The 20,407-nt window shown below is 40.3% G+C and overlaps 1 protein-coding gene across 1 annotated transcript in view; it reads left to right on the top strand.

The window, feature by feature from the left end:
* KIZ (kizuna centrosomal protein) overlaps positions 1-20,407 on the top strand; it is a 126,201-nt gene that overhangs the window by 12,439 nt on the left and 93,355 nt on the right. The window contains exon 4 of the mRNA XM_044918578.1: positions 8,239-8,331. Within this exon, the coding sequence (XP_044774513.1) occupies positions 8,239-8,331 (93 nt within the window). The remainder of the gene's footprint in view (positions 1-8,238; positions 8,332-20,407) is intronic.

The raw sequence follows: 20,407 nt of genomic DNA, 5'->3' as shown, positions 1-20,407 counted from the left end.
TATGCTCCTCAGCTGTGTGACCCAGAGCAACTGCTCTCCATGGCCCTCTCTGATTCTGGGACCCCATTCCCCTAAGGCGCTGGGCAACCTTTGGCTCCACAAATTATGCCAAGTATGGAGGGCTAGGCCTTTTTTCTCACCATTTGTGCTGGCCAAGGGCTGCTGCTCAAGTTAACCCAACTGAATACTGGTTACAGGAGAAGTTGACTTCAGTACTTCCCTTTCTTTTTTTTTCCTCTAGGAGTTTCCCCCACTGAGCCTTTATTTCAAGTACGTAGATAAATGAAAAGAATTATTATAATGAACATTCATGCAGTGATCTGAATGTTTGTATCCTCCTGAAATTCATATCTTGAAATCCTAACCCCCAAGTGTGATGGTATTTGAGCTGGGGCCTTTGAGAGGTGCTTCTGTCATGAGGGTGGAGCTCTAATGGATGACATAGGATGCCTTCTAAAAGAAGCTCCAGAGAGCTCCCTAGTCCCTTCTACCATTGGAAGATGTAGTGAGAGTGTGGTGGCTCTGAATGAGGAGAGGGTCCTCACCAGAAGGTGACCACACTGGAGCCTTGATCTTGGACTTTCTAGCCTCCAGCAGAACTGTGAGCAATACATTGCTAATGTTTATAAGTCACCCAGTCAGCGGTGTTTTGTTATAGCTGCCTGAATGGACTAGGAAAACTCACATACTCTCTACCCAGATGCAATAGTTGTAAATATTTTACCATATTTGCTGTGTGTGTGTGTGTGTGTGTACACACATTTTCCTGAGCCATTGAAAGTATGCTGTGGACACCATGACATTTCTCCCCTAAATACTTGAATGTGGATCTCCTAAGAACAAGGAAAGTCTCCTACATAATCATACTACCTTTATCACACCTGAGAAAACTAGTAATATCATTTAATATCCACCCGATATTTAAATTTCCCCAGTTCCCTCCAAAATTCTCTTTATTTTTCCAGACCAGGAGCCAAGTAGGGTTTGTACATTACATTTGGTTATTGTATCTTTTTTGGTCTACAAATCTAATTTAATCTCCTCCCACTCTTCTTTTTTTGTTTTCCATGACACTGGCTTTTTGAAGAAAGTAGTCTAATTGCATGTAGAATGATCTGAATTTGACTGGTTATTTCTTTGAGATATCATTTAACTGAAAATTTGGATTAGACCAGCACTGCCCAACAGAACTTTCTATGGTGATAGAAATGTTCACTATCTGTACTGTTGCTGTCTAATACAGTAGCCACTAGCCACCCATGGCTACTGAGCACTTAAAATGTGGCTTGTGACACAGGACTGAGTTTTTAACTTTGTTCATTTTAATTAGTTAAATTTAAATAGTCATAGCTGAGGTTACATACTTCCTATTGCATCCTATCAGGAGGTTCATCAGTTGTGATGTCAGGTGGTCTGATCTAAGTGAGGTTGAGTTTGATGCATTGGTTAAGATGGCAATCTCTAGATCTCTCTATTATATAGTACCTTTTTTGCAACTGAGCCAATAATCTATGAAGTGATAGTTTGACATGTTGGGAATATTTTGTTCCTCAACAGTCTTTTATCCTAGTGGTTTTAAGATCTGTCAGTGATGCCTGAATCAGTTATAGTGGAGGTTGTGAAATGGTGATTTTTCTAATTCAGACTTCTACTTTATCAGCTGGCGTTCTTCTATAGAGAAGAGCTTTCTTGCCTTCTTTTCTCTCTCTTTTTTTTAAGTATCATCATGGACTTGTGAATTTTTATTTAGTCAATGTACTATCAATCACTGTAATTATTCTTTTTGTTGTTCATATTTTCCCAAATTTTGCCTGGGAGAGTCTCTTCGAATTGGCTTCTGTGTCCTTTTGACCTGACCCCATTAATTCTGAGCCTTCTTTGCTTTGGGGCACAAGGTGTGCCAGGTGTACCGGATATGTCCCTGCCTCAGACATGAAATTAGCCTCTTTTCCAAGGAGCTGTGGTTCCTTTTAGTGGAGAAGGGTATTTAGAAACCAAGATCTGGAGGTTAGATGTGCTCAAGCAATAGCAAGTTTTAGCTGCAGCACTCCGGGTTTTCTTCTCTTACTATTCAACTAGAATACTTAACATTCAAAAAGCAGTTGTTAGTATCAACAATGTAAATCTCTTTGCTGTTCAGAGATTCCATAGAGAAAATGAAAGTGGTGGACAAAGCAGGGAATTTTGCCTTCCCCAACAGAAAAAAGGAAATAATAGAAGTTTTCCTTTTATTTTTACATTGATGCTTTACTTTATTGTTGATTTCACAATATAGCCAAATGTGAGAGGGAGGAATTTGAAAGGGAGAATGATCCTTTGTAAGTATTTTTATATCAAGAGCAGTTGAGGGGCACCTGGGTGGCTCAGTTGGTTAAGCGTCTGCCTTCGGCTCAGGTCATGATCTCAGGGTCCTGGGATCGAGCCCCGCATCGGGCTCCCTGCTCAGTGGGGAGCCTGCTTCTCCCTCTCCTGTGTTCCCTCTCTCGCTGTCTCTCTCTCTCTGTGTCAAATAAATAAATAAAATCTTAAAATCAAATCAAATCAAAAAAGAGCAGTTGAGTCTTGGGTAAGGAATGCCTTTTGAAAACAATCTGTGATGGCATAGAAGAGCAGACCATGTAGCTACAGTTGGGAAAGATGTGAGTTCCATGGAGAACTGTACATTGGGAGTCACCTGAGTCCAAAGCTGAATGCTTGAACTGTGCCCGTGAAACCACGTAGTGATATTTCAAACTCCAGCTAGTGACACCACTTACCTCAGCAAACTGTGCAGTAAGCAGAGTTTCAGAGAAGGTAATGTTTGTCCCTGCTGTCTTCCCCTTCATTTCTGCCTCTTCCTTTTGTCCTGGTGTCCAGTGGTGGTCTTAGGAAGGCCAGAACAACTTGTTTCCTCTTAATCCCTCCCCACTCAGCTATCAGATCTTTACCTCCTCTGCTGGCTGACCGCGTGTAAGTTTTAGGAGAGAGGTGTTCTGATGGAGCGTATTGCCCACACACCCCAAAATGCCAGGGATATTTCCCCTTGAATAGACTGTAGCTAATGCAAATGAATTAACAATTGGTAGAGTTCCAGAAAGTGAAACGGAGTGAAGCAATGTGCAAGAAGTTGTCATTTGGCCCAAATTATATTAAGTGCATTTTTCCCTCTTTGTAGGACTATGCCCACTTTATTATATAATGTTAAAATATTTTTAATGGGATAAAGGCTAAAAAAATACCCTTTCAACTGGTTTTATGAATTATACTATTTTATTTGGGGACCTGTGATCATTTTCAGGGCTTTTAAAGACTACTGATCTGTCATGTAGTTTTGAAAATACAGTGTTGTGGCTGTGTTGCTACTTGTCAGATAAAGAGGCTGACTAAACTCCATTCAAGCATGTAAATATTAGTAGTGTTGTGAGGATCATGTCCTTCTCTCCTTCTTTCTGCACCCCCTCCAGACCCTGCTCCCTGCATTAGTGCTTTTGTAGAAGAGCCCCAGTTGGTCCTTAGAGCAGTTTTCCTTGGGTGCCCTTTGACCTTATCTCAAGTTGGGTTCTCCTGGAGTGGACCCTGAGACAAGGATTCAAATGTAAGTGGTTTGTTTGGGAAGTACAGGGAGGGTCAGTAGGCAGGTAGGCAGATGAGACAGGGAAGGACAGGTGGCTGACACAGGGTGTATCACCAAGCCAACTACCATAGTTGGCATCTGGAACTTAACCCCACAGGGAAACCCTGGAAAGTGGTTCAGAGCATTTGAAATATGCATACATGGCTCGTGAGCATCACTGATTGAAGACTGATGGGAAAGAGAGGCAGTGAGGGGAAATTAACTGTGAGCTCCTTGGGCACAGAGACAGAGATGCTGGGACTTAGGAGCACCCAAAAGGGTCCCAGGGGCATGTGTGGAACATGGCCAGCTCTGTTTCAGCCTCCCCTGTTCAAGTGCCAGGCATGAGGCTGGCATGTCAGGGCATCGAAGGGGGTTCCTCAGTTGAGGAGAATCATCATCTGGTTATGTCTCTTATCTGCCTGAAAGCCTTGAGTGCTTGCTCAGCCTTTTAGGACAAAGCCCAGATGCTGCTTTCTGCCTGCATACCATCCAGCAGTTCAGCCTTATGACCCTTAACACATACATGCATGTGCACGCGCTAACACATTCCTTCTCACTGTCCCTCTCACACAAATACACAGACATGTGCACATTTTCTCTTCCCCACGCGCCCCCCCCCCCCCCTCCTCTGTCCCCATCTCTGCCTCCTATCTCTGCTCGCTCCCTCTCCCCACCCCCAGCTCTCCTCACCCCTGTCTCCTCCGTACCCCCTCATGCAATATTCCCACACCCCCATGTCTTCCCCCATCCCTCTCCATCTTCATCTCTCACACATGTGCTCATTCTCTCTCTCACACACACACATACTCACTCACACACACCCACTGAATTTTAAACATGCTGAACACTGTATTTCCTTGAAAGCACTGCATTATCTCCTATCTTCTTCAAGTAGAAGGAGTCTTTCCCTCTGTCCTGCCTTAGGTCTGTGCCGTAATTATCTCTGTAAGCACTTTCTTCGTGGGATTGTTTACATGTTTTCCCACCTCACTGTGGGCTCCTCATCTTATTTCAATGCTGTCAGTATCTGACCCAGAATGTGGCATATAATAAGCACTCAGTTAGCGTTGAGGAACACTTCCGTAGTCTTGAAGCGCTCAGTAAGCATTGAGACTCCCCCACCGACTGAAAATTGACTCTTCCATATTTTTCATCTTTCTCTCTTATGGACCACAGACAACTATGGGAGAGCTAATGTGGTATTGGTTCTATCCTGTGTTATACCTTCCCAGGAGCATTTCTGTTTAATAGCAGAGGCACTCTAAAGATATAATGTCACCATTTAAAGATGTGATTCTTGTTAAAAATTCAGTTCTTAGGTGATATGTGCCTACTGGGGATAAAATTTGAAGAGAACAAATCTTTGAGTTCTCATTCAGTTTCTACTGAGCATTGTGAAGCCACTGTGGACAGGGCATGGCCTTCAGGCTCCTGGAAGACAGTCTGTAGCTTATCCTATTTTTTAGGATAAGAGTGTCTTGTTAATATGCATTAGTTGCATATAAGTAAGTGTTCTCCATACCTTTTTGTAAAAACTCAGCATTTAAGAGGAAACCTGTATACTGGAAGAAATAGAAGAGAAAACAAAAGATTGTGAACTGTAGCCCTGAGGGTCCAATCAGGCAGTTTATGTAACTCTCTGTACCCATCTTTTCAACTCCAACATGAGGAGGCTGGGCCAGTAGATTTTAAATGTTCAGTTCTGTAACTGAGAATGTTTATTTAATCCCAAAGACCACTGAAAAAAGGAAGCCTGTTTAAATAAAAGGTAGTGGTGACACTTTCAGGCAAGTGCTAATGTGATGAGGGGAAACTGAAGGAATCTAAGTGGGAATATAGAAGAAAAGAAGGAAAGAATGGAAAATGAGACTGTCATGAGCATGGAGAGATATCTTAGAGACCTGAAAGACCCGCCAGGACCTCCATCTCCTCTTCCCACCACCTGAAACCATCATCGACAGATTTCATCAGTTGAGCCGAGATGAAATGGTTTACGCATAGTAAGGAAGTGAATGGAAGAGTCCTCCTAAATGTAGGTGGGCAGCATCCAGCCCAGTGCTGTGAAGCAAGATGGTAACGGACAGAACAAGTTACCTGATGGATTGATTCTATGCTCTTGGGTTTATTAAAACAGATTTCCCTAGGGGAGTTGGGGGAAGAAAGGACTGTCCTTAGAGAGGCTATGGATTGGAGATGCTACCGGGATATAAGAACTTTGGCTCCCAAAGCAGCAAACCTGACAGTGAGGAATCTAGGCCACACAAAGGAGGGAACAGGGACCTGAGTCAGCACCAGACAGAAAGGATGCAGTATAAGCCCTGATGTATTGTGGAAATATAATGGGACCTGATCAGAGAAGAAATGGGGAATAAAACATGAAAGACTGATGGTTGGGAAACTGGGACGCGTGCTCTGCTGTCTCATCAGACATTGTTAGCTGTGGAAGTTGTGGAAAGGTTCATCTATACAGTTTTCCAAACTTCAAAAACTTTTAAACATAGTACAACGCTTCATTTATATGCAGATAGAATAGGAGGTGGGGGTTGAAAACCCTTGCTCTCCAGTGTTCAGAAGGTGGATTTGATGGATGGTAACCAAGTGTCCTATGTATAAATAAAAGGAAAAGAAAGAGAGCATTTGTAGGTGCAAGTCTGTGGTCCTAGGGGATGTAGAATTATAGTTTGTATCAATTATCCACTTATAGCAACTTTTGATTTCAAATACATTGTTCGATTTTTATAGCAACCTTTTTTTTTTTATATTTTATTTATTTATTTGACAGAGAGAGACACAGTGAGAGAGGGAACACAAGCAGGGGAAGTAGGAGAGGGAGAAGCAGGCTTCCAGCTGAGCAGGGAGCCCGATGTGGGGCTTGATCATGACCTGAGCTGAAGGCAGACGCTTAACAACTGAGCCACCCAGGCGCCCCTGTAGCAACTTTTAATTTCAAATACATTGTTCGGTTTTTATTTGCTCACTAATTTAGAAAAGTACCTACAATTCCCAGTAAATTTTTTGGATGCACTGAGAACAGTCTAAATTGGACTAGTGAAGAGACTTTCCTTACTGTTCTTTATAAAGCCCTAATGCAGTTATCAGTTTTTGCTGCAGCAAAATGAATTAAACAAAACTCACATGTTTCCATGAGAAAGTACTCTGTCTTTGGAAGGTGTGGCTCTGAAATGATCCCATAATGAGGAAATCAGAGACAATGCCTGTTGCATGTTTATAACTGATCTCAAAGAACCTAAGAAAATATTTGCAGCCACAGGAATGAAGAATTTGTGTTTAACCTCTAATTATTTAATAAAACTCAATGTTTATTTTGTTTATTTCATAATCTACCCCATCCCTTTATAAGGATACTTTCCCTTAGAATCTGTAAAGTATGCCTTTTGAAAGCTTTTGGGGTTAAAAAGTAAATATCTCTGAGTCCAAAGGGGTAGATATAGAACAGAGAGATGTAAATTATATTATCTTAATTGCCTTATTTCTTTATCTTTTCTTGGTTTGTTGTGTGTACTGGCCTTATAAAACTTTTATTTAATTAGGAATCTCTTTAGATCATTACCTTCATCTATCATGTTAATATTCTGAGAGAGAAAAAAATTCCCTGCTTCACTGTTATTAAAAATGGGGCAGCATATAATACCCTTTAAGATATTTTGAGGGAAACAAATCAGTTTTCATCACTGTTTTTTTGTATGTCAGAACAAAGCTGAGGCCAATTTCATGTTCAGACTGAGAACTAAGGAAACAGTTTTCTAATTTGATTATCTCATAGGTGTATTTCTTTTTTCTCTCCCATAGGTGTATTTCTAATTGCAGTGCATCATGGCCTAATTTAGAAAATGTTCTGATACTTATCTGTGATGGACCACCATTAGTGAATTTCTTAAGGTTTTAGCTACTAACATACTGAATCAAAGCACCTTTTATGCCTTGCTTTTAAGAAAAAGTCATTTTATGATGGAATCACTTTCATCAATTATAGTGTGATAATGAAGCAGACATCTTTATGTAGTTATTAGTGCCAGAGCAAACATCATCCCTATGGTGCTGATCTCTGATGTCTACTATATATCTTTATTCATAGAAAATGGAATTCGTTTCAAGTCAATGATCTAGCAAATAGTATATCATAGTAGCACCATGATACTAATGTAGATATCATACAGATAAGAAGTCAGTAGGATTGATTTCTTTTCCTTTAGGACAAAAGTTTTCAGAGTAGACACTGTCCAATGTGTTGCTTTCATAGTAAAGTAACTGGATTTTCCTGAGCGCTTAATGTTCCAAGGTTTTATTCCCTATGTTGATGAAAGACAGTGAGAATCCATCAAATCTTATTTAAAATAAGCATTTTTCCCCTGAAACAAATAATATATTGTATGTTAATTAAATGTTTTGCGGGGGTGGGAGTTAAATAAAAATGCATTAAAAAATAGAGCATTTTATAGAACTCAGCTTTTGACATTTTATTTGTGAAATCATCTATTTTCTAAGATAAGTTGAATTTCTTGGCAACATCAGCTTTTACTTTCTACTTCAGTGTTCTTTTTATGCTCTAAAGGCTGAAAAATATAGACGGGTGCTGGTTGTCATAAGAGCCACCAAAAAATCAAAACTTTGTTTATGTTTAGAACGAATATGAGGCTCAAATGAAGAAGATGCAGCTACTGTCAAAAGAGAGCCTGGGAACAAGAGGCAAACTGGAAGATGAAGACAGAGGAAAGGTAATAAATTAAGATAATAAACCTTCTGTTGACAGAGGATTTCTGGAGTATTCCTCTTTTACAATAGTGTTTTAAATAAAATCATCTCATTGAAAAGATCTTTTTGATTAACCCTTAAGTGTTATTTAAAGACTTTTCCTTATAGAGTATTGCTTTAATGTCTAATTCAATTAAATGTGCTGAAAGGCCGTCACAGGCAGGTTTAAAAGAGACAGATTCTCAAGAAAACCTTAGAGGCGTTAGCGGGTGAAATTATGTTTGTCTAAATAATGCTTTGTAGCTGCTTTTTTTTTTTCTTAGTTCCAGAAATGTTTTAAGTAAAAGGTAAACAAAATACGGCCTTTTGCTTCTCTTCTTTGTATATATAATTTTGTACATTTTAACCTTTTTACAGAGGAAGTGGAAAGAAAAGATTGCATATCTAAGCAACAGACAAAAAGACTGGCAAGGAATACTTAAATAAATTCTGCTATGTATCTGCCATAATGCAGGCTTCTAATCCTGCAGCCTATCTCCATATAAATGATTCTGTTCAAGACCATAGATGTTTTCTTCACTAAAAGCAGTAAAGCTCTTTTAGATGAAATGTCTAAAAACATCTTGTAATAACTTGGAGCATGCTGGCAAGAGTAGTCACTTGTGACTATGTGTGAAACCCCCTCAGCCAGTCGATATTGTAATAAGCAAAAATGGTAGCATCACTCCATTATTCAGAGAAGCCAACAGCGTGCTTGTTCCTTAGGCTGCAGCATTCATTAAGAAAAGCTTACTGGGCTGAAAGCTGGAAACCGATGATAACGGGATATGATTTTCATATTTAATGCTTTCCTTGGAAGAGTATGTGTGCTACAGATTGATAGAAGAACCAACTGCTACTTTACTAAAAGACTTTCAGGTTTGCCCTATAGCTACCGATGGAATCATTCAGCCAAGAAATTAACTTTTTCTCCTTTTACCTGCTTTATATATCTGCTAAGCAGGCTGCCTGGCTGCCAGTAAATGTTATTTATGCAGTTAACTGTTTGGTATTTAAGACTCTTATCAGAAAAGAAACAGAGGCCACACTATTTTGTTTTTATAGTAGGAGGAAGGTTTTAGTTTTCCTTTTTTCCATGCATTAGCAGGCATTAATCTGAGTTTATAGGAAGTTTTAGTTTTCCTTCCCAAAGATTAAAAAGTTAAAAAACCTAGAATTTAGAGCATTCTTTAAACTGTAAGATACAAAACACCAAGTCCCAGAAACCTTGACCTATATAAAAAGGCCTTTAATGATAAATGATTTCTGTGCCATTAGATGTACACTAAACATGGTATGATGTGATAGACTTCTAAACCGTTCAGGCAGTTTTTCTGTTTGACATTGGGTCATGAAATAATTGACGTGTTTTTAATCTATAAACTGTTTTGTTCTTTCTATGCCATTCCTGATAAACACATTCTTAGTATGGCATTGTCAATGGTACTTAAGTAAAACGGGAGACTTTTTTTTTTTTCTATTTGCACTACTGATTCTTTACCTTACATACAGTTATGTAGTCTCCTTTTAAGTTATATTTAAAATTAGGACAAGAGACATACAGCTGACAACCCCTTAAAGATGTTACATATAATAATTAGAAGTATTTCCCTTTATATAGAAAGGTGTCATCTCCCTAAAAGCTTTGATTATTGACTATATGTAGGAATCAATTAGGTCACATTTTGAGAAATTTATATCTTGCCTTTTTCAATTTCCTATTGATGTTCCATTAATTGAAAGCTAGATACATTTCAGTAAAATAATGAGTTAGTTAATCCTTCTTATATACTAATTCCAGAACAATTCCTTATCATATGAGTTACATTTTTTTTTTCCCAGTGGAAACCCACACATCTCTTCTTTAGACAGTCAGATGAATTCGTCTCCGTTCCCAGAGTTGTCTGTCTTCAGGGACTGGCCGGAAGTACACACTATAGTGCCACTGGTTGAAGTCAATAAGTAGGTTCTGAGCAAGAGATTTGTGTGAGAAGCCACAGTAGGTCCCCCTATGAATTCCACAGTGTTGGCCTTCAAGGAGATGTCCTTTCTAAGGCACAGCATAGTATGTGATAAATACCAGTGACATGGGGTAGGCATGTGCTGCATGAAGAAAAAAGGTTTGCTTCCACTGACATGAGTGGTGCAAGGCTTGGTGGAGGAGGTGGTGTTTGAACTAGTGTGCAGGATGGGAAGGATGTCAGTCAATGGGAATATGGTAGACATTCTAAGGTTCAGAGATGTTATGAGTGAAGGAGCAGAAGCAGGAAAGCCCAGTCGTTGGTTGTTCAGCCTGGCTAAAGTCGAATGTTCTTGTAGGGAAGTGGTAGACAATGAGCTTGGAAAGTTACATTATGGAACTGAATACATTTCAGTAAAATGATGAATTAGTTAATCCTCCTTATATACTATTTTGAGAACAATTTCTTATATGAGTTACATTTTCTTTTCCAGTGGAAACCCACACATCTCTTCTTTAGACAGTCAGATGAATTTGTCTCTGTTCTCAGAGTTGTCGGTCTTCAGGGACTGGCAGTTAATTTTTATACGTACCGGGTTAAGGATTGAGATTTCCTCCTGGAATCATGTGTGCATGTACGTGGGAGTATATATGTGTGTCTGTGTGTGTTGGGGCAGGTGAAAGCAGAACTTGTGGACAGAGCAGTGTCATCACCAGCGTGCAGCTGCAAGAAGATGAGGCTGGTGGTGCTGTGCAGGAGGAACTGGGGGAAGGAGTTGGTAGAACTGAAGAAATCAGGGTTGGTTCAGACAGGAAGAGTTAGGAGCTGAAATTGGGGTTGCCAATGAAGTGGAAAGCACTAATGAGAGGGAGAGGATTTATCAAATTAGTGATAATTCTGAATTACAAGAAGATATGTCTTTTAAATGGTTGTGTACCTTTCAACTGTAGCAGTAACTTGGATACTCTACTAAGTCATGAAGTAGTGGTTGTCCATCTTCTCAAGGTAAAACTCTAGCTCAGTTTCAGAAGACATCCAGAGTCTTCATGCATCCAGTGGCTACTCTTCAGGGTCATGTGTTCTCTTAAGAGAATTAGTAATTGGTCTACTCATTCCCCAAGCTCGTTGCCAGTATTAGTTTACTTAGTAAAATTTTGTTTTTTGGTTAACAGCAAAAAGACAAAGTTCAAGCCCCCATTTGAATCCACACAGATTTTACTATAATTTAATAATCCTTTTCCTCTATTATACATTGCATTTTTTTGTTGTTGTTTTGGGGGTAAACTCTAATTCTGTTAGTCTTCAGGCATGGGCATGTTCTAGTTGCTCAGTTTTTCTTAGGAGCAGTGACTAAAGAATATACATAAAAATACATCAAATCGTATGTACCAAGAGAGATGGAGATAGCAATTGTGAACGAGAGTATAAATTTTGGGGTAGGTGTTGTGAAGTTTCTTTGAACTATTATACTGTGAAACATATTCTACTAAAAGTAGAAGTGAACTGGATACTTCACAGCAGGATTATACTGTGCTAGGCCTGGCTGGAGAGCTGTGGAGGACCAGGGAATTTCATCATAGGGCTAAAGTTCAAATTGGGGAGTTCCACTTCACTGTTTTAAACCTTCCTGCAAGGGTCACGTGGAGAAATGGTTATGTAGGTTGTTCCTTGCACTTCTGATACAAATAGTAACAATGGGTAATGATCATTGCACACTTATGCTGTGCCAGCTTCTACATGAAGCACTTTATATTCATCAGCTCATTTGATCTTCTCAACAATCCTGGAAGTAGATGCTGTTGTTACCTTCATTCATGGGAGGGCTCAGAGAGGTTAATTAACTTGCCTAAGACTACACAGGAGGCAGAGCCAAAACTCAAAACCAGACCATTTGGCTTTGGCATCCATGCTATTAGCTATCTTGCTGCCCTGCCATCTAGGGTGGTGCAGGTGAAATTCTCTTCCAAAGTTGGGAAAAATTCCTGATCCAGTAAAAACAGCCTGGCCACATCATGCAAAATATTTCAGTTACCCATTTAGATGCTGCATTTGTACCTAACTTTGGGAGAGAGTGAAATGGTCTCAATATTCCAGCTATGTCAGGTGAGCCAAGGATAGTGGAGTGCCTGTCTCTGAACTGCTCATGTTTCCAATAAAAGGAGCATCTGCTTGAGTTGACTTGGTAGGGCAGAAGAAATACCCGAAAGCTCTACTGAAGAAGAACTTCCAAGTGAGAAGACAGTTGTGCACCCGGTGCCATGTTGGAGCCGTGTTGGAGCCGCGTCGGGAGAGGTGGTGGAGCTGGGGTTGGGAGCAGTCCCACTGCAGGGGAGGCACCAGACAGGGAAGACGCCCCCATGTTTCATGATGGGAAGGTTTCCACTCCCAGAAGACAGACTGCAGCTCCTGGGATCTGAGCAGTTTGCATAAGACCAAGGCAGCCACTGTGAGGCCCGGGCTCATCTCCAAGGGGTAAAGCAACCAGTGTCATGGAGGAGACACACAATTGAAATAAACATCATGGCAATGGGAAAGGAGTCATAAGACTCTCCTGAAGTGTCCATATTTAAAGAGGAAATAACTTAGGTTGGAATTCCTAGGTTGGAATCTCCTGGAAGCAGATCCTGAGATAAGGATTGGAATGTAGGTGGATTATTTGGGAGGTGGTCCCAGGAAGCTCAGATAGAGGAGAGAGAAAGTCACAAGGCCAGCAGTGTGTGACTGAGTAGGTTACCACTGTGAGCAACTGGAGCTCAGTCCCATCGGGGAACCTTGGAAGACTGTGTCACACACACCTCAGTGTCCTCACACCTGGAAGCAGGAAGGAGAGGAGTTTATTCCTTAGCTCCTATCTGTCACTGACTGAATGCTGTGCCTGCCCCCACTCCTGGCTGCTGTACAGCAGTGAGAGGAGCTCCCAGCCCAGGAGCACACTGTGGGCATGTACTGGGATGGTGAGGTTCCTGTGGATATGGGTCTGGCCCTGTCATACCTGCTACTGGAAAGAGCAGTGCGGGGCAGGGGGTAAAGGGGTTGGGTTATCTATATAAGCCCCAATTTCTTAGCCCCACTAAGGAGTGGCCCACAGTTCTTCGTTCACCAGCAGTCTCCTTGAACCACTGCTCAATTAGAAAGAGTGCAAGAATCTCCCTAAAGTGGGGCGCTGAGTGGTTGCCCAGGTTTCTAATACCAGGATGTTGTACCTTGCTTGGGATGGTGACCCACCCTCAGCTCTGCCATCCTCAAAGTTATAACTTTATTTGACCTAGGGCAATGACAAATCCAAAGGTGTTCAGCTGGACCTCTTTGATCTGAATAGCTTTTTTATTTGTATGTGTTTCTAGTGAGTAATATGGCTCAGATTAACAGCTAACACTTACATTGATCTTAATCTGTTTCAGGTACTGTTCTAAGGATTTAAATTATACATCTATAAATATATGTAAATATACACACACTCGTTACAACAACTTTACAAAGTAAGATTTGTTTTTATACCCATTTTACAGATTAGGAGATGGAGGCCCAAAGAAATTAAGTAACTTGTCTCCAGATCGCATAAGTGGTTAGTGGCAGAGCCTTAACTAATAAATACATCAGCTTGCTTCTCAGTTACTGGAAGAAAGGTTTCACTTAGGAGAATGGTGGAAAGAAGCCTCTCTGGAAGGGACTTAGCCTCTTTCTCACAGTCAAGAATGAAAATAACCATATTTTTAAACTTTCCTTTTGTGGAAACATTTGGCTACACAACTATCTTCCTTTGCTCTCTCTGTGGTGGAATTATGTGACAAGTGTGTTACATGTCAAAGGTTCTTACAAGTGAGAAAATTGCACATATGTGTGTGTGTGTGTGTGTATAGGTACACATCTTGTAGTGGAGTGATAGAGAAAAGAGAAAAAGTGAAGGAGAAAGGGAAAAGGAAACATAAGTCGACTTAGCAAGAGGGAGATAAATTTTGTGGAAAACACTGTTTCTTTTCTCCCTTTGATAGTACAAGGGATTACAGAAGTCTCCACAGAACAAATATTGATTTCTTATTCTTTAGAAGATTTTCCAAACTTCATATACTTATATGTATAAGTATATATATATACTTATTATTAGAAAAAATAGTCTTTTTCATGTAGTCTGAAAAAAATGAATTAGTGCTAGGACTTTTTTGGAAAGGAACCTGGCAGTAATTATCACAAATATACAGTTGATCCTTGAACAACATGGGTTTGAGCTGTATGGGTTCACTTATACACAGATTTTTAAAAATAAATTTATGTGCAATACTATAAATGTACTTTCCTTATAATTTTCTTTTCTCTGGCTTGTGTTATTGTAAGAATACAGTATATATATGACACATGTAACATACAAAAATATGTGTTAATCGACTGTTTATGTTATAGGTAAGGCTTCTGGTCAGCAGGAGGCTATTAGTAATTAAAGTTTTGAGGGAGTCAAAAGTTATATACAGATTTTTGACTGTGCAGGGGTTTGGCTGTACACATATGCTTTGTGCCAGCAATCCAACTTTCGGTAATCTATCCTCAAGAAATAGAAGCTCCGGGGGGGGCCTGGGTGACTCAGCCGGTTAAGCGTCTGACTAGTGATTTCAGCTCAGGTCATGATCTCATGGGTCATGGGATTCAGCCCTGAGTCGGCCTCCGTGCTCAGCCAAGATTCTGCTTGACATTCTCTCTCCCTCTTCCTCTTCCCCCCATCCTTGCTTGCACTTGCTCTTGCTCTCTCTCTCAAATAAATTAATTAATTTAAAAAAAGAAATAGGAGCTCTAGTTAGTTTAATAATGTTAATACAGTAAAAAAAAAAAAGAAAAAGTTTGAGGAAGTGATGAGGATTTTAGGAAGAAAGACCCTGCCTGTGGATGGGATTGCTCTTTTAATTGTAGTGTGTGAGTTGCCTCTGTCCTCACTCACATCTCTCAATATTAGAAACTGGAGCTGGCATTCTGCCTTTCTGATGTAGTTCTGCACATTTCTTTTTGAACAGGAAACTCTAAAGAGACACAGTTATATCCTGAGCCACCCTGTGTGGGAACCACGGAGCATATATAGGGCATATTAAGAAAGGGCTGTTGTCTTGATATTCTCAGATATTTGTTAAGCTTCTCTTCTTGAAAACCATGACTTTGTACTGTTTTATTCAAGGCAATTGCGTAGGCCTGGGGGTAATGGGGGAAAGGATGGTGCTGGGGTGTGTGTGTTTATTTTTTGAAAATCACCAATTTTCACAATTTAGGAATGCTAAATTTCAGTTGAAGTTTCTGCTTTTCTCCTACTCTTCCCATTTACCGTGTACATAGACTTGATTTTATTTATTACATAGAGGTTCCATTTAGAGTCTATTTTAATAGGTCTGATTTTGTACTGGTTGAATTTAGTAGGAAATTAGTTGTAGACTTCCACTTTATTATTAGAGATTTTTTGTATTTGTTTTTCAAAATAGCTGTGGTTCAGTAACACAGTTTGAGTCTCACTGATTTCGTTTTGAGTATCGTAGCACCAAAAGATGGGCATCGGAGTCCTTGTGTGTGGGCCTGAATCCTGTGACCAAGAGCAAATTGTTCAACCTTGCTAACTAAGTCCCATAAGAGCAGGGAAATAGTAATGGTTGTTTTGAGGATGAAGAAAGGTAATGAATATAAATCTGCTTGACACCCGGTAAGTGCTTGACAAATGTTTACTGATCCTGCCACCACTCTCACCACTGTCCCCATTATCTCCATCTTTGGTCTCCACCAGGGTAGCCATTCTTTTGTGCTGACTTCTTGCCACTCATCTAGGATGGTGGAGACACCAGCTCTGGGGATGGAGAGGCTACCTATGAATTAAAGAAATGGGACATAAAGCCACTGGGTGATAACAGCTTGTAATCGACTGATGTTGTAGTGATTTACCCAACAAAATTACTTACAGAACATACCTTTGAAGCCTAAATTTAATGGATCCATTTTAAAATTAAGACAGTTCCAATGACTATTGGATTTAATGGCCAGAGATATCTCTTTGTGGCCTCAGTTATAAAAATTTAATTGTGTCTATAATTTACCACAGTGGCAAAATGAGAGAAGTGTTAAGTGTTGGCATGATGTCTTAGCTCAGGTGACCATAACAAAATACCACAGACTGGGGGCTTAAGTAATAGAAATTTATTTTCTCACAATTCTGGAAGCTGAAAGTCCAGGGTCAGGGTGCCAGCAGAGTTGGTTTCTGGTAGGGCCTCTCTCTCTCTGGGTTGCAGATGACTGCCCCTTCTCTGTGTCCTCACATGGCCTCTTCTTTGTGCATTTGCCTGGAGAGAGGATCTCTGTTATCTCCTCTTATGAGACCACCAGTCCTATCGGATTAGGGCCCTGCCCTTATGAACTCATTTAACCTTAATCACCTTACCTTAAAGGTCCTATCTTCGAATAGTCACACTGGGAACTAGGGCTTCAACATAAGAATTTGGGGAGGAGGAGGACACAATTCAGTTTATAACACATGGTAAAGTAAAATAATTCCTTCAGGATTGTTATATGTAAATTTTTAAAAAAGATTTTATTTATTTATTTGAGAGAGTGAGAGAGAGCACATGAGCAGGGGCAGAGGTTGAGGGAGAAGCAGATTCCGCTGCTGAGCAGGGAGCCTGACGGGGGACTCGATCCCAGAACTCTGGGATCATGACCTGAGCCGAAGGCAGATGCTTAACCAACTGAGCCACCCAGGCACCCCTATATGTAAATTTTTATTAAGGGATCAGTGTGACTGGGATGCCTGTGTGGCTCCTAAAAGTTTTAAAGAAACTACAGATAGATAACTATGTCAGGGTAAAAGGAAGAACTGAACTGAAATCGTGGTTTAGAGATTTACCTCAAGCACTGAGCTACAGAAAGTAATAGGAAGGCAGAGAAACATTGATCATTATGTCAGATCCTTAAATACTGATACACGCCCCTTCTTTTGGCAATAACGTCTATCTCTCAAAAACTTTTCAATTCCTAATATTATTCCAGTGTCAACAATAATGTGAAACACGGCATTCTCTCTTCAGCTTCCCTGGCTTAGAAACTGCTTGTGAGACACATAACAATGTCAGAATTTTAAGATTAAAGGCCACCCTATTTCCTGTTGCTAAGCAAACAAAATGACAGACTATTTTAAAAAAGAAAAGAGGCACCTGTCTGACTGCCTGATCTCAGCAAACGGGAAAGCTGCCAACCTGCGGAAGCCCAGCTTGTATTTTACTGGAGCCACTATTTTACTTTGCAAATGTTGAGCCAGTTCAAATGTAACGTTGCCTAATAGCAAGCAGCAGTTAATTTTTGCAGGTTTCTTGTAATTTTTTTTGTTATAAAAGTTTACGTAATTGCTGGTAGAAATGTAAAATGGTGCAGTAGATAAGTGGTTGCCCGGGGCTGGGGGCTGGTCAGGGAGGATGGGGAGTGATTGCTAAAGCGTACAGGGCTTCTTTTGGGGGTGATGAATTGTTCTAAAATTGATTGTGGTGTTGGCTCCACACTTGTGACTATACGGAAACCCCCTGAATTGTATACTTTAAAAAGATGAATTTTATGGTATGTGAATTATAGCTCAATAAAATTATTTTTAACATGTCAAGTTAAATTTGTTAAATTGGAAAAAGGAACAGTTGAGCAGAACAATATTCATTTTCCTGGCATAATCCTATACAAACACATTTTGTTTAATTTCTTTTTCCTATGTTAGATTTATCTTTACATAGGTATAAGCATACTGAATATATAATTTTGGATTTTTTTCACTTGCCGTATCTAAGCATTTCCCTTGCTACACCATAGTCTTCATTTGCCTCATTTTTGTGACTTCATAATCTTGCCCTATTTTATGCAGTTTACTTCTAACTTTTCATGATTGTAAATAATGCTGCAAATGAACTTGTCACATAGCTTTTTTTTTTTTTTTCCTGTTAGGCTTACTTCCTTAAGGTGTTTCCCTGTAAAATTACAGAATCAAAGGCAATAAGGATGTTTAGGACTTTTGATGCTGGATTCTTTCCTGTTTGCTGTCAGACGATTTCGCCTGTTTATTTTGCTACCAACAATATAGGAGCTTCTATTTTACCTAACCTTCATCAATACTGGGGATTTTTTAATTGTTATTGTTGTTTTATTTATTTTTTATTGAACTATATATAAAGTATATAACAGGTTAATTTATATATTGTAATATGATTGCCATTGTAGTGATAATTAGCACCTCTATCTCATTACATAATTACCATTTCCTTTCAGTGGTTAGGATAATTGAGTTCTAGTCTCTTAGCAAGTTTGATGATTATAATATAATATTGTTGTCTATATTCACTATATTGTACATTAGGTCTCTAGGACTTATTTACTACTCATTGCAAGTTTGTACCCTTAAATGATATCCCCAACACCCCACTTCCCAGGGGTTATTTTTTTAAGTAAACTTTTTATTCTAGAATAATTTTAGATTTGCAGAAAAGTTGCAGAGACAGTACAGTTTCCTTGGATTCCCTCACCCAGTTCACACAGTTCTTAACAACGTACATTACAGTGCCACATTTTTCAAATCTAAAAAACCAACTTAGGTATATTACTATTAACTAAACTCTGGACTTTATTTATATTTTACCAGTTTTTCCATCAATGTCCTTTTTCTGTTCTAGGACCCAATCCAGAATTGGGTATAATAATTTTAATTTCTAAGATTTAATATAATGGGTTTAAAATGACATTATGTTGTCAGTTTTTTTTTTTTTAATTTTGGGTTTTTTTTTAAGAGGTCAAGGTTTTTGTTTTTGGTTTAGATTTATTTGAGAGAGAGAGAGAGCATGAGCAGTGGGAGAGGGAGAGAGAATCTCAAGCAGGCTCTGCACTGACCTGAGCCAAAACCAAAAGTCAGACACTTAACCTACTGAGCCACCCAGGTGCCCCAAGAGGTCAAATTTTTAAGGGAATATTTCTAATTATTCTGCTTGATAGTGGGAGGATTGGGGGTTAACTCCCATCCCAATAAACTTGCTTTATCAGAGTATTATTCCTGTTACTGAAAAACTAGAAACATACTTCTGTGGTCTTCCTGCCAAAAATGCATAACCTGAACATATACATGAGGAAACATCAGTCAAACACACATTGAGAGACAGTCTGCAAAGTAGCCAGTCTGTATTCTTAAAAAATGTCAAGGTCAAGAATGACAAAGAAAGAAAAAAAAAAAAAAAGAATCACAAAGAAAGACTAAGGAGCTGTTCCAGATTAAAGGAGACTCAAGAGACATGACTCTAGATTGGGTCCTGAACCTGGAAAAAAAGGTAGTTATATAAAGGACATTATTAGGCCAAGTGACAAAATTTGAATGTGGGCTGTGAGATAGAAAATAGCATTTTGGGAGAGGGGAAAGATGGCAGAGGAGTAGGGGACCCTATTTCAACTGGTCCCCGGAATTGAGCTGGATAACTACCAGACCACTCTGAGCACCCACGAAACCAGCCTGAGATGTAAGAAGATCTGAATCTCTACAAACAGAATATCGCAGGCGGTTGGTTTTGAGGTACGAAGCGGAGAGCCGTGATCCTGCAGGCAGATATCGGAGGATAAACGGCGGCGGGAGGGTGCCTGGACGTGGGGATCCTACACCGCCGGAGAGTGACAGCCTCACGCGCTGCGGACAGGGCACAGACTCGCAGACTGGTAGCGTCGGGAAAGAACTTTAGGGCAGCCCCGGGGATGGAAAACCAGAGCGGCGGGGTCGCGCACACGTGAACCACAGGCCCCCCCGCCCCCAGAAACCGGAGCGACGGTCACGTGCACGCGAACTGCAGCCTCCGAGATGGAAACCAGGTGCGCTGGGGTCCTGCCGGTGAACTGCAACCCCCGGGGGGTGGAAACCCCAAGCGGTGGAGTTGCGCGCATGCGCGAATTGGGAGCAGCTGGCGGTTTTAGAAGCACAGAGGGCAGAGACGTGCCCCGACCTGGAGGCAGGACTGGGAGCGCTAGGGAGGGGCGCACAACCCAGGACGCTGCAGTTTATAGCAGCATGGACAGAAACGGAGACCGTGTGGCCTGGAGAGCTCACTGAAGAACAGACTGAGGTCTCTCTGCT

The sequence above is a fragment of the Neomonachus schauinslandi genome, chromosome 10, assembly GCF_002201575.2.
Source record: "Neomonachus schauinslandi chromosome 10, ASM220157v2, whole genome shotgun sequence".
Taxonomy (NCBI): Eukaryota; Metazoa; Chordata; class Mammalia; order Carnivora; family Phocidae; genus Neomonachus; species Neomonachus schauinslandi.
This window is presented reverse-complemented; position numbering and strand designations above follow the sequence as displayed.